The 12,414-nt window shown below is 50.4% G+C and overlaps 1 protein-coding gene across 3 annotated transcripts in view; it reads right to left on the bottom strand.

Annotated features, from left to right (window-relative positions):
* Window positions 1-7,971: 7,971 nt before the first annotated feature.
* ATP9B (ATPase phospholipid transporting 9B (putative)) overlaps window positions 7,972-12,414 on the bottom strand; it is a 271,433-nt gene continuing 266,990 nt past the window's right edge. For 2 of the 3 annotated variants that reach the window (XM_063076518.1, XM_063076520.1), the window contains 2 exons: window positions 9,488-9,520; window positions 7,972-8,379 (listed from right to left, as the gene is read on the bottom strand). In XM_063076518.1, coding sequence (XP_062932588.1) covers window positions 8,243-8,379; window positions 9,488-9,520 — 170 coding nt within the window. In that variant the 3' untranslated portion in view covers window positions 7,972-8,242. The remainder of the gene's footprint in view (window positions 8,380-9,487; window positions 9,521-12,414) is intronic. The other variant, XM_063076519.1, reaches the window with a different exon arrangement.

Below are 12,414 nucleotides of genomic sequence, written 5' to 3'. Positions count from 1 at the left end.
CTATTCAGGTGAAAACAGGCACGTATGTATACAAGTGCCTGTGGTGAAGGGGAAATTCTTCAACTACAGCAAACCCGGTGTCCCTGGGGGAACCTGTGTTTTGGGATTTGGCTGTGAGCCCATGAGAAAGCACCCTGCGTCACAGCTGTCTCTAACCCAGAAAGTCCCAGGGCCCAGTCGCTGTGGGCCGGCCCAGCGGGTGCCGTTTCTTGACTTCTGGCCCCCCCTCCTGGCACCTTCTGAAACTGCACCCACCCAGCGGCACCAGCGAGGACCGCAGAGGACATCTCTCCTCCGAAGATCCCTCCCAAGCCTGCTGGAAAGTGCTGAGGCACCTCAGGGGTCGCCCCTCAAGATCACTGACCGGTCCCGGGGAGTCAGGACAGGGTGGGGACCTGGCTGTCGGGGGAGTGGATGTGGGAGCTCCGTATGATTTCTCCAACTTTTCTGCAGATCTAAAGTTACTCCAAGGCAAGTTTCCTTAAAGGAACACACAGGCAAGTACCTGCAGGAGCCCCCGAGTCTGGCCGTGAGCAGGCCACACAGGTGCTGGGTCATCCCCAGCGGGAAGTGAGGAGCTTGTTCGCTGCATTGGGTGGGCCCCGCATGGCTCTGACCCCAGCTGAGGCCATGGGGGCCCTCAGGTCCTCTTCAAGTGACCCCGATGCTGGGGAGTAGGGTTCGGGTGACCTGCAGGGAGTGAAACACTGTGGCTCCACACTGTGGCCAGGGCAGGAGCCATGGCTGACCCTGCGCCTGCCCGGCCCGGCCACAGCCGTGCCCTCTCCTTGGCTTTGTGCCTCAGTTTCTCCATCTTCAACTACTTTGCCTCCACCCATTATTGATCCAATGCTGTCTGAGAACTTAAATGGCACCACATGGTCCTCTAGTCCCACCCTCAAGATCACCCAAGGCCGTGGGAGGCCGTGGGGGAGGAGACGGAAGGAAGGCCCCAAGCGGCCATGGCTGGACTGTGCATCTCTGGCGGCTGCGCAGCCCCAGCCACACCTGGGCCACGACAACCGCCCTTGCTGGGCCCACGGATGCCATGATTCGGAATAAACGTTCCTGTGGTGCAGTCTCCATGCCCACCCTGTGATCCTGCTCCAGGGGCCCCCAAATGTTTGGCCCCTGGTCACCAATGTGTCCAAAATCCCCCCAAACCAGGAAGGTCAGAGCTGGAGGGGTGAGACACCTTCCCAAGGGAGTGGTTCAGTGGGGAGCTGCAGAGCTGGGGCCGGGTTCTGCTCCCTGCAGGTCCCTGAGCACAGCAGAACCGCGGTGACCATGAATAGGGGATGCAGGGGAGTGGGTCCTGTCCTGCCTGGCTCTAAGGGGTCCATCCTTGCATGCCCACCAGCTGCCCCAGGTCACTGAGTCCTGGCTGAAGCTCTGAGAAGCAGCTTAGGGCGTGTGGCCATCGGGGATAGTCCTTGTCCTTTACCTTGTCTTCCCCCTCGCCATGCTCCCCAGTCTCTGTCCTCCTAGGCCCTGAGGGAAGCTCCCTGCTTTGTCCCGACTGGGCATGCATTGAGCATCTACTGTGAGCTGCTGATGGGTGGGCTGTGACAGGCTCAGCTCTGGCTGGGGGTCCTGGGGTCAGGGAGTTCTGAGGCCCATCTGCCAGGGTGCAGGTGGGGAGACAGCTCAGGGCCTTGGTGGCCATGCGGTGCTGCTGTCTCTTGGGCCCCAGGGATGCACTGGCACCTCCCAACAACCAGGCCCTGACCTGGACCTCGCCCAACTAGTCCTAAGCACAGGGGCTGGACCAGCCACAGGCAGCCCCATGAAGCCGAATTTAAGGGTGGAGGGGAGCCCTGCCGTCTGGTGGCCCTTGGCGGGGACCCATGAAATGCCCCAAGGAAGATGGGGGACTGGGTACTGAGCCCCAGGAGCCCTTCCTGGCTGAGTCCCCCTGGAAGCAGGAGCTGGGAGCACCCAGGTGACCCCTCACTGACTGTCTCCCACCCTACACCATCAGGGCAGGCAGCTTCTCTGATCCAGATGGGACCCTAAGAAGTTGGAGGGACAGGGTGGCCCTGAGGACATCCTGACCTGGCCAACACAAGGTGCAGTGTCCTGGGCCACCATGTCACCAATGCCCGTGTCCAGTGAGACAGAGCCAGATGGCCGAGGCCAGGCAGCCAGGCTGATCGAGGCAGGGCTAGAGTCAGCCTTCTCAGGACAAGGGGTGCACGTCCACTGTGGAGGAGCAGTGGAGCCCGGCCGGTGCTGCTCCATCCTCTCCTCCAGCCACAGATCCTGGCCCGTGTCATTCTCACCACTGTCTTGGTTCCTACTCTTTCTCCTGGCCCATCTCCCTGGCTTGCTGTGGCCTGTGCTGGCTCTCCCAGTGGAGGTCACCATGGTCTCTGTCCCTTGGCCATGGATTTGGCCCCTGAGAGTGACACAGAACCCTGGGTGAGGACCGGCCACACCGAGCACTGGTGAGGGCCTGTCTTCGGGCAGTGGGACCATCGGGCAGCCCTCTTCAAGGCGATGAGCGACTGTCTCCTCACGTCAGATGCTGTGTGGCGGGCAGAGGAAAGGATTCGAGTGTACAAATGGAGATCGCCTCACCCTCGCCATTGATGTGAGTTCACGGCTGCCTTGGCCAGGGCAGGGGATCGGGGGATGGTGACCACTGCAGAGAGGGCTGTGGACAGATCCTGGGCATGGCACAGAGCTTGGAGGATGGGCTCCAAGGGACAGCCCCAGGCAGGGGCAAGCAGGGTCCTGGGGTGCCCACAGCATAGGGCCCACCACAGTTTGTGTGGCCATCAACCTTTGGGGGTGGACCCCACGGCATTGGCTTCCTTGTGCCCGCAGTCGGCCTGCCCTCAGGTGGCCATGGGGTCCTCCTTTGCTACCTGGCCCTGCTGTGCCCATGCTCCCCGCAGCCCGTGCATCTGAGCTGTGCTGTAGCAGGTGCCTATCGCACTAAAGGAGGGCTGTGGAGTTTGGGGTGACCGTGGCCCTCCACTAAGGCCTCTGTGAGCCCCCGGAGCCTCCTTAACCTCCTAAACATCCAGAGAGGGGATCTTCACTTCTCAGATCAGAGTTGGGGCCTGGTCCAGGGAGCAGCCCACTCCTCGAGGGCAGAGGTCACCGAGAGCCGAGAGCAAAAGGCAGGTCAGTGTAGCCCAGGCCTGCGTGTGCACAGGGGCAGGTCCCCCAGGACACGCTGGGTCAGGCAGGTGCATCCCACCTGGCAAGAGTGGTGAAACTCTGCCGCCGCAGCACGAAGCACCCTCAGAGCAGACACGGCCCTGGCTGTGGCTGGGGCTTCCGTGCATGGGACGCAGGGGGCCAGGTGCTCTGTGCTGCCCCTGGGGCTGGGTCTGGCTGACCTCACCTGGCTGCCTTCAGCCCGTGGCTCTGGGGAAGCCCAACATCATCCTCCTTCCCCAGACCTTTCTCCGTGTCAGTCCTCAGCCTCACAACCTCCTCCATTGCATTTTAAAACTTTTATCTTGAATTACAGACTCATAGGAAGTTGCGAAGAAAAGTGGGGATGTGTGGGGAGGTCCTCTGCAGCCCCCTCCTCCCGTATTAGTGTTGTGGGACGTCAACAAGCCGTCCAGACTGCACAGGCTACAAACGCTGGGCGACTTCATCCATGTCGCCACCGCCAGGATTCAGACTCGATGGCTGCTGGGCTCCCTCCCGTGTGCCACCCACCCAGGGCACCCCGACCCCACCCTGGCAACCACGGCATGGGCGCCATCTCTGAATCACAGCAGCCGGCCCATTCCATCAGTCGAATCTTACACTATGGCCAATTTGTAGTTTTTCTTTGTCTTCATCACGGCTAGATTTATTTTTTGACTCAATTTTGATCTTTTCAAAGAACCAGCTTCTGGTCTTCTTGAATTCTGCTGCTCATCTGTTCTCTGTTTCACTGAAGTCCATCTTCAGTGTTTCCTGCCTTCTGCTGCCTTCAGGTTTGCTTTGCTACTATTTTTCTAGCTTCTTCAAGTGGAGGTCTGGACAACTGCTTTTAGACCTCATGTTCTAACATAAGCATTTACATCTGTAAATCTCCCTCAAGCGCAGCTTGAATTGCGTCTCTCAAGTTCTGGCATGTTTTCATTATCGTTCAGCTGAAAAGTTTACATTTCTCTGACCCCTTTTTCTTTGGCCCCTGGGTTCCCTAGAAGTGAAGTCAGCCCTCTGGGCTTCTCCAGGAATCCTGCCTGTTGGCCCAGCACGTGGTCTCCTTGGGGCGCCCTCCGCGTGGCTGGGTGTGGCACTCTGCACGTCAGTTAAAATGATGTGGCTGAGGGTCTCCAGCTTCCCTCTCTGTCCTGGTCCCGTATAGTTGCTCCATCAGTTACTGATGGAAGTGTGTCCAAGATGGCATCTATGACGTGGACGGTGGACTGGTCTGCTGAGTCCACAGAAGTTCTTCTGATGCACCCTCCCTTTAATTCACTTGAACGTGCTTCCCACCCTTAATTACTATCGTGTTCCTTTTGTCTCCATGGTGCTTCTTGCCATTTGGTCCACTTCGCAGGATGCCATGTGCATGCCAGAGCTTCCCACCTTTCGCCCTCAGCCCGCCTGCGTCTGTCTTCAGTCTTTCTCTCAGCACACAGCACATGTCTGCCTTGCTTTTCATCCAGTCTGAGTCTCTGCCTCCTGGCTGTAGTCTGTCCACTTGCAGAAGTCATGATCATGCACAACACCTCTGTCTCCTCGACCTCCTTCTTCCCACAGATGCCATCAAGCAGCTGATGGTCACATAAGGACAACCCTAGGCCTTGGGTGGGAGAGTCAGACAGAAGGGCTTGGGTCTGCCCACCGCTGTCACAGAAAGGAGATGAATGTCCAGCTCGTCTGGTCCACTCTGTGGGGGTCTTTTGACTACAGATGTCTCTCAGGTCCCTCAGTATCCACGGGGCATTGGCTCCAGGACCCCCTGCTCCACGCACAAGTCCCTGATATAAAATAACATGGCATTTGCATGTAACCTAAAGACATGCTCTTGTATACTTTAAATCATCTCCTGAGTATTTGTTATTCCTGACACAATGTAAACACTATGTAAGCAGTTAATCCTGCATTTAGTTTGTATTTTTTATTGTTGTATTGTAATTTTAAACTTTATTTTAAAAATATTTTCGACCTACGGTTGGTTGAATCTGCAGAGCCTCTTTGCTGCACCTTGAGCAGCACAGGAAGGAAGAGATGGCTGCTTCTGCAGTCTGCTCTGACTTCATGGGGTGTGTGCTCACAGGTTTTGGGAACACAGGGTAGCCCTCTCTGATTCAGAAATACTGGGAGAAAAGGCATGATAGTCACTAACCTGGAATAGGACGAGGCTATGGAGAGTAGCAGCAAAGTCACTCATTGATCCACCCACCACCCGTCCGTCTACCCACCCCTCCACCCACCGGTTGTCCACACACCCACCTGTCTGTCCATTCACCCACCTACCCATCCAGCCATCCAGCCATTCATGTATCCGTCTGCCCACCTGCCTCACCTGCCTGCTGACTGCCTCACCGTCGGGCTCTGCCCTCACGGCGCTGGCTCACTGCAGCCCGTCTCTGTGTCTGTGCACGAACTGCTCCCTGAGCAAAGAGCTCACTCCCTCAGTCTTTGCACAACTGGCTCCTTATTTTTCTGGTCTTAGCTTCAACCCCCGTTTCTGAGGAGTCTCCCCTGGGTTACCCGTCCTGTTAACTCCTTCAGGCGCTCACCCCCATGCTACTTAGCTTCTTTCCCAGCAGTCCACGGGCAGGATGTGTCCGGCACGTTCCTACAGGTAAGCTTAGGGCCAGCACAGCACTGGACACACTGTGGACACTTGTAAACCACGTGCTGAGTAAAAGAATGGTGTCCACTCTCTCGGGCTCACGACAGGGCAAGATGGCACAGCACCCGGGCACTGAGAACACGCTCCCTGTGCACAGTCCTCCTGAGTCCTGCCAGCCGGATGGCACACAGAAGCAGGCCAGGAGTCTTCTGGGGTTGACACAGCTCCAGAACCTGGAATGTCTGCACACACTGAGGCCATGCCACAGACTGGTGGACAGTGCCTAACTGCCCTGCCCGGTGGCTCAGCTCCTCGCATGACCTCAGGGCACTGCCTCCTTCTCTCAAAGGGTCGGCTCACAAACCTGAACTGGAACGAGACCTAAGATCCTTTCTCAGGTGCTTATCTTCTTTCATCTGGCAGAGAGTCAACCTCACAGATATCCCTGGGTCACCTACCGCATGTCAGTCATCTGCTGAGACCCCTTCCTGTCCTTTATCTCATTGAATCTGAACAGCAGTGTCCCAAGGCAGAGATTATTTTCACTCCACAGATGAAAACACATCTTGGCTTCATACATTCTCTAGTTTGGACTTAATACATCTTATTTTCTTGAGACTAATGCTTGACCCAACTAACTGAAGGATCATAAGTCTCTATTTTTAAGTTGTACTGAAACGTTATTCCCAAAGGCTCATGGTTTCTAGTTTTTCTGAGGTTATCTATAATTTAAAGTAACTGGGTTAATCAACTTCATAGGTGAGTGGTTTATTAAAGAAAAAGAAAACAAGCCAAAGGTGAGTGACTGTCTAATCTGCACTGAGGATTCTGTGCTCCCGAGCCCTGAATGGTGTGACCTCATCTCACGGGCGTGAGTACTTGAGATTTCTATGAATCCAATGCCCACAATTCAAACTGCTTCTGAAGGAGGCATTAAGACACGTGAAATCCAAATCAACCTATGCCAGTCAGTGACCTCTGCAACTACAGTCATTCAGTACACAAACAAGAAAACCAGCCTGGCAACCTCATAAAACCATCAAGTGTTTCCAAGACGAACAAACAAAAAACAGTGACACCTTGTGGGAAACATAAGAAACTCAGAGTGCTCAGGCATCCAAAAGATAATCTGCTAAACAAATTCAAATCAACAGGCACTGGTCACACTATCTGGGAAGAAGTGAAAATTTATTGCCTCTACTTGGGGCTGATTTTCTCCTTTAAGAATCAGCCGTTGGCAGGAGCGCTGGCGTTTGGGAAGTTCTCTCGGAGTTCTTTCCCAATGACCGAGGGGTGACTGGGCCCACATTTGAAGGGAAATTAAGCCGAAGAATGTGAACGCCCATAAACCATCCAGTGCAAAGAGGACAGCGACATCCTGCATTAGGAAATATGAAGAAACTGTCCTTTTAGGCAAGAGGCCTGGTGTTTGACTAATGCAGTGAGTGATTTGCTGAGCGGTCCTCCAATATAGCCCTTCAAGAAGGAGCACTTCTGTGGTCACGGCACAACACACAGGTTCAGACCACACACGCCAGGCACAGTACCCAGTAGAGAGAACTAACTCCTGGCCCCAAAGGAATTACCGAGTTAACAAGGGCAAGGGGTCTGGCTCAGACACCGTCATTACAGCTTGGCAGGTGAAGGGCTTTTTCTACCATAATATCAATCAGGTGTGTGCACGTGTGTTTTACCCACTAGGTAAAGTAGGAAAACCTGTTACAGTCAAGAGAGCCCTTCGGTGATGCACGTTTTATAGGACAGCTGATTTCTATACAGAGCAGTGGTGTCTGAGTGTGATTCTTACAAATATAAAAAAGATGGGGACTGTAAAAACGTTTTCCTAACAGCGATGCCTTTGAGGAATGGCTTACATTCACAGCTGCAGTGGAATTACGTTCAGAAATGTTACCGGTCGTCCAGCTCGGCTCCAGTGTGTGGGAAGGACAGCCTCTGAGTGAGGGCTTGAGTGGACGCGGTCCCTGCTGGAGCACAGGACGTGGACAGGAGGGGCACAGCCACGGCAGGGGCAGCACGCGGGTTGCAGCGCCTGCCATCCACATGTGTCCAGTCAGCGTCTGCTGGAGCTGCAGTACACAGACGGGCACCTATGGTGTCTAGATTTTATTATACGTAAGCAGGAAAGACATCAAAGAAACACTCTGAATGGTAGGAAACTACAGAAATTAATTTTCATTTCAACTCTCAGAATGCCAGAGGAAGAAAATCCTTTACAGTAACAGTGAAATAATTAGGGCTCATTGTCAACACAAACTCAAGCTGTTTCAATATGGGCGTTAAAGTTTGAACCAATAAAAAGGAAGAAAGCGAAGCGCAGGCGAGGCCCTCCTGTCTCTCCGGGGTCTGGCGCTGGGCACTTCCACTCCTCTTGGGCTCGTGCCCTCCCTTTCTCACATGCCCCTCTCCACAGCAAACTGCACACCCTGCGTTCCCTGGAGAGATCTGGAAGGTGCTGGTCTCTCAGGAGGTGAGCTTGGAGTAGCTGGGAGGAGACAGCTTGCGTTTCAAGTACTTCAGGACGTACAGCGGAAGACAGCTGACGAGAGTAATGGCTGACACTTTCCACAAGAAGGTGGCAGTTGTGACGAAGGCAACATCTGTGAGAGACAAACGGAGCAGACGGTGTGACAGCCAACCAAGAAGGCTCCCAGGCCCTCATGGCCCCCTGAGGGGATGACCGGGGAGCCTCCGAAAAAGCACTGCCACACATTTAGAGGCAGCTCAGCTCTAAATCCCAGGCTCTACACTGCAGTATTTACTTTACCTGTATACCGGGTATAATAAATCCTTCTTTCAATAGAGTAAAAACACAGTATTAGAAAGAGACTGTATACAACACCACCAATGCTTTGCAACAGTATTTGTAAGAGACACTGAAGTGCTTTTTATGGTACTTTGCAAGGTAATACTGAGTCATCTCATCTCTATGATTTGTTTAGACTATCTAGGCTAATCTTTCTTTTTTTCCTAAGGTAGAGCCGACTTCACCTGTTGCTTGGGGCAACAGGAGGCCTCAGTAGCTCCATCCTGCCATGCTAGGACTCAGACATGCCTGTTCTTAATCCTTCTGCAGCCCAGCCATCCCAGAGAACACGCCCACCAGTCCCTCCTGACAGCTCCACAGAAGAACTGGGTTATTTAAGTCCCTTTATGAGAAGAGGCATGTGAAAAACCTGATATTTACATAGTTTGATTCTATCTTTAGACTACTATCAGAAGATGGGACTGAAAGATCTACTTACTAGAAGTTACAGACTTTTGTAAAAATAAACGATGTAGCAAAAACAATTGTTCTCTGTATATGGTATCAGAGCCCATCAAGGAAAAGTCATAGTCTGCATTTACCCATATTTTGAAAAACTCTGAAAGTGTTTTACAGGAGCTTAACCACTAGCACTTAAAAGGCAAACATAATTTGGGAGGATCAGCAGTCAGCTCCTGGAATCATGTGACCCTGGTAAGCAGCCTGCAGGATGCCCTCTATACCTCCCTTCCCTTGTGAGCCACAGAACGTGTGAACAGGCATGCGCCACCCCAGCCTGTCACCAAACAGTAAAACACACGATAAACAGTTTATGTGATGTCACAGAGAGTTAGCGGGAATCGGTAAGTTAGGGGAAGATATTTTTTTCTTATCAGTTATGTTTCTTTATCAACAGTGTTTTGCTAAATTCCTATACTCTTGAAAGAAATAACTTCACCTACCTAAGAAAGCTCCGAAAGATACTCTGCCTGAACCTGTTACAAGGGGAAGAAAAAAAAAAACGGGAATAAAGAAAACAAGGGATAGATTAAAAGAGATATCTGGACATTCCAAGGGGTTAGCTAACATATAAAGAAATACACTGAAAGCAAAAATGACTGTGAAAGGCACCTCTAATTGTGGTTTTATCCCCTTCCTTTCATGGCCTCTTACCATGTGATTTTTAAATGTACTGAAATACATACTGAAATACAGTAATTAATTTACTGTGACTTAAAAGCACATGCCCGGACACTCCGCTATTGGATCTAGGCCCAAAACAGTCTCAAAGGGACACCTCTCAGAATGCAGAGCACATGAGTACTCGCCACACTCTGTCTCCCTTGTTCACACATTGCACATTGCTGGATATGTTCCCACTCTTCTTCAGACCTGTCCTTAAAGGGAAGTGGTATCACCTCCAATCTCATCTACCTCCGGTAGATGAGAAAACAGGCTCACGGGGTGATAAGTACTGCCAAGTCCACTTAGGCTGGGTTTGTCTTCATCATTTTTATAATTCACTTTCAAAAAGTCAATTTTATGTTTGTTCATTATAGCAATGGACTAGATAGGATATTTGTATTTGTTTTTCCAATTTCAGTATTTTGCTTTGTGTTCTGTATATATGAGGGGATTTCAAAAAGTTCATGGAAACATGGAATTAAAAGATTAAAAAAAAAATGTAAACTTTATTTCTCAATGTAAGCTCCACTGAGTTTGAGACACTTTTGTAAGTGGTGACATGAGCTATTTAGTCCACCTCTAAAGAACACAGGGTCCTGGGAGTTTAACCACATGCATGCAGTCTTTTTAAAATTACTAAATTGAAAAAAAAAACAGGTGCCCTTTAGAGATTTCTTTAAGATTAGGAAACAAAAAGAAGTTGGAAGGAGCCAAATCAGGTCTGTAAGGTGGATGCCTAATGATGTCCCATCAAAACTCTTGTAAAATTGCCCTTTTGAAGAGAGGAATGAGCAGGAGCATTGTTGTGGTGGAGAAGGACTCTCTGGTGAGGCTTTCCTAGGTGTTTTTCTGCTAAAGCTTTGGCTAACTTTCTCTAAACACTCTCCTAATAAGCAGATGTTATTGGTCTTTGGCCCTCCAGAAAGTCAACAAAATGCCCTGAGCATCCCAAAAATCTGTTGCCAGGACCTTTGTTCTTGATCAATCCACTTTTGCTTTGACTGAACCTCTTCCAACTCTTGGTAGCCACAGTTTGATCGTGCTTAGTCTTCAGGATTGTACTGGTAAAGCCGTGATTCATCTCCTGTTACAATTCTTCCAAGAAATGCTTCAGGATCTTGATCCCAACTCATTTAAAATTTCCATTGAAAGCTCTGCTCTTAAGTGCAGCTGTTCCATCAAGCAGAAAGTTTGCTCAACTGTAACTTTTCAGTCAGAAGTGTGTAAGTGAACCAGTTGAGATGCCTGTTGTGTTGGCCATTGTTTCTGCTGTTAATCATTGGTCCTCTTCAATTAGGGCATTAAGAACATTAATTTTTTCCTCAAAAGTTGATGTGGAAGGTCTGTGGCTATGGGCTTCATGTTCAACATCATCTCATCCCTTCCCCATTTGTAAACTGCTGGTTTCTTTGAAACATTATCCCCATAAACTTTGTGCAAAGTGTCAATGATTTCACTACTCTTAAGCTTTGCCATAAATATGACATTTGTTCTTGCTTCAGTCTTAGCAGAATTCGTGCTGCTCTGATAGGGGCTGTTTTCACACTGATGTCTTTTCCTTCTCAGTGCCTCAAACGAGAAATCCTGTCCAGACATGTTATAACAAATTAATATGAGTTTATATTGGTGCAAAAAATATTGAAACCCATGCAGTTTTTTCATAATATGCACTTTCCACAAACATGTGAAGACACCTCATGTTGCCCATTGAGGGAAATGTGGAATGCCATAAAAGTAAACCAGCATTTCTCCAGGCCTAAGTGTATTCATTCATGATTGTGAAGAAATATATATACTAAATGCTTACTCTCAATAAAAATAACTGAGATATTATAATTTGAAAATAGCCATTTCTTATATGCTACAGGTAATTTTTTTGCACATTTCTTTTAATACAAAAGCATGAACATTTAATACGTTTACTGCCGGTATGTTACCACTGGGCGCCTGCTCAGTGAGCAGAATAAGCAGTGGTTTCATATGTGCTTTTCTGTCTTGTGACTGCAGATTAAGCCCCAGGCACTCTTGGAGCGTCTCTGCCACTCGTGTCAGATGTGCAAACTGCAGCAAACGAGTAACCCAGAGGTCACAGTGTCCTCGTGTGTAACCCAGGGATAGTAGGTAAGCGACTGACTTGACTGGGATGATTAGCTAAGATACTACTTTCAGCTAGTGCTGTAGTTGAGGAGGACACTGTCAGGGGCATGATGCACTTTTCCCTTTTATGAAAACTGGAACTGTTTTCAGTCAGTCCAGGAAAAGAACTGCCTTGATGCTAAGCTACTGAGTTATGGCTCTGATGTGTAACATGGTGCAGTAACCGACATGTCCACCCTGTTGCTGTGGCCCCAGGAGATGCAGACTAAGCCAAGCTTTGGGAACCGCATTAAGACCTCATGCTAAGCAGTCCTTAGGACAGACATCCCCTCTAGTTTCATCTGAGAACATTCTTTCTTGTCTCACTGCCCTGATTTTAAAAAACCTTATAAAAGATCATATGCAGTCTCGTTAGCCACACCAATCAATTTTGGGATGACGCAAGGATACAACTGACTAACGGCATCGTGTTTGGCACTCTCCAACTGTGGCTGGAAAAGGCCTGGAACATGGGCAGGAAGAGTAACAGGCTGGGTATGCTGAAGAGGGGCAGTGAGGGTGGCTCCGAGCCCCAGCTGCTGGCTAGGGAAGCAGGAAGTCCTGGGAG

Source organism: Cynocephalus volans, chromosome 13 (assembly GCF_027409185.1).
Source record: "Cynocephalus volans isolate mCynVol1 chromosome 13, mCynVol1.pri, whole genome shotgun sequence".
Classification (NCBI taxonomy): Eukaryota; Metazoa; Chordata; class Mammalia; order Dermoptera; family Cynocephalidae; genus Cynocephalus; species Cynocephalus volans.
Note: the sequence above shows the minus strand (reverse complement) of the source record. Positions and strands in the feature narration are given on the sequence as shown.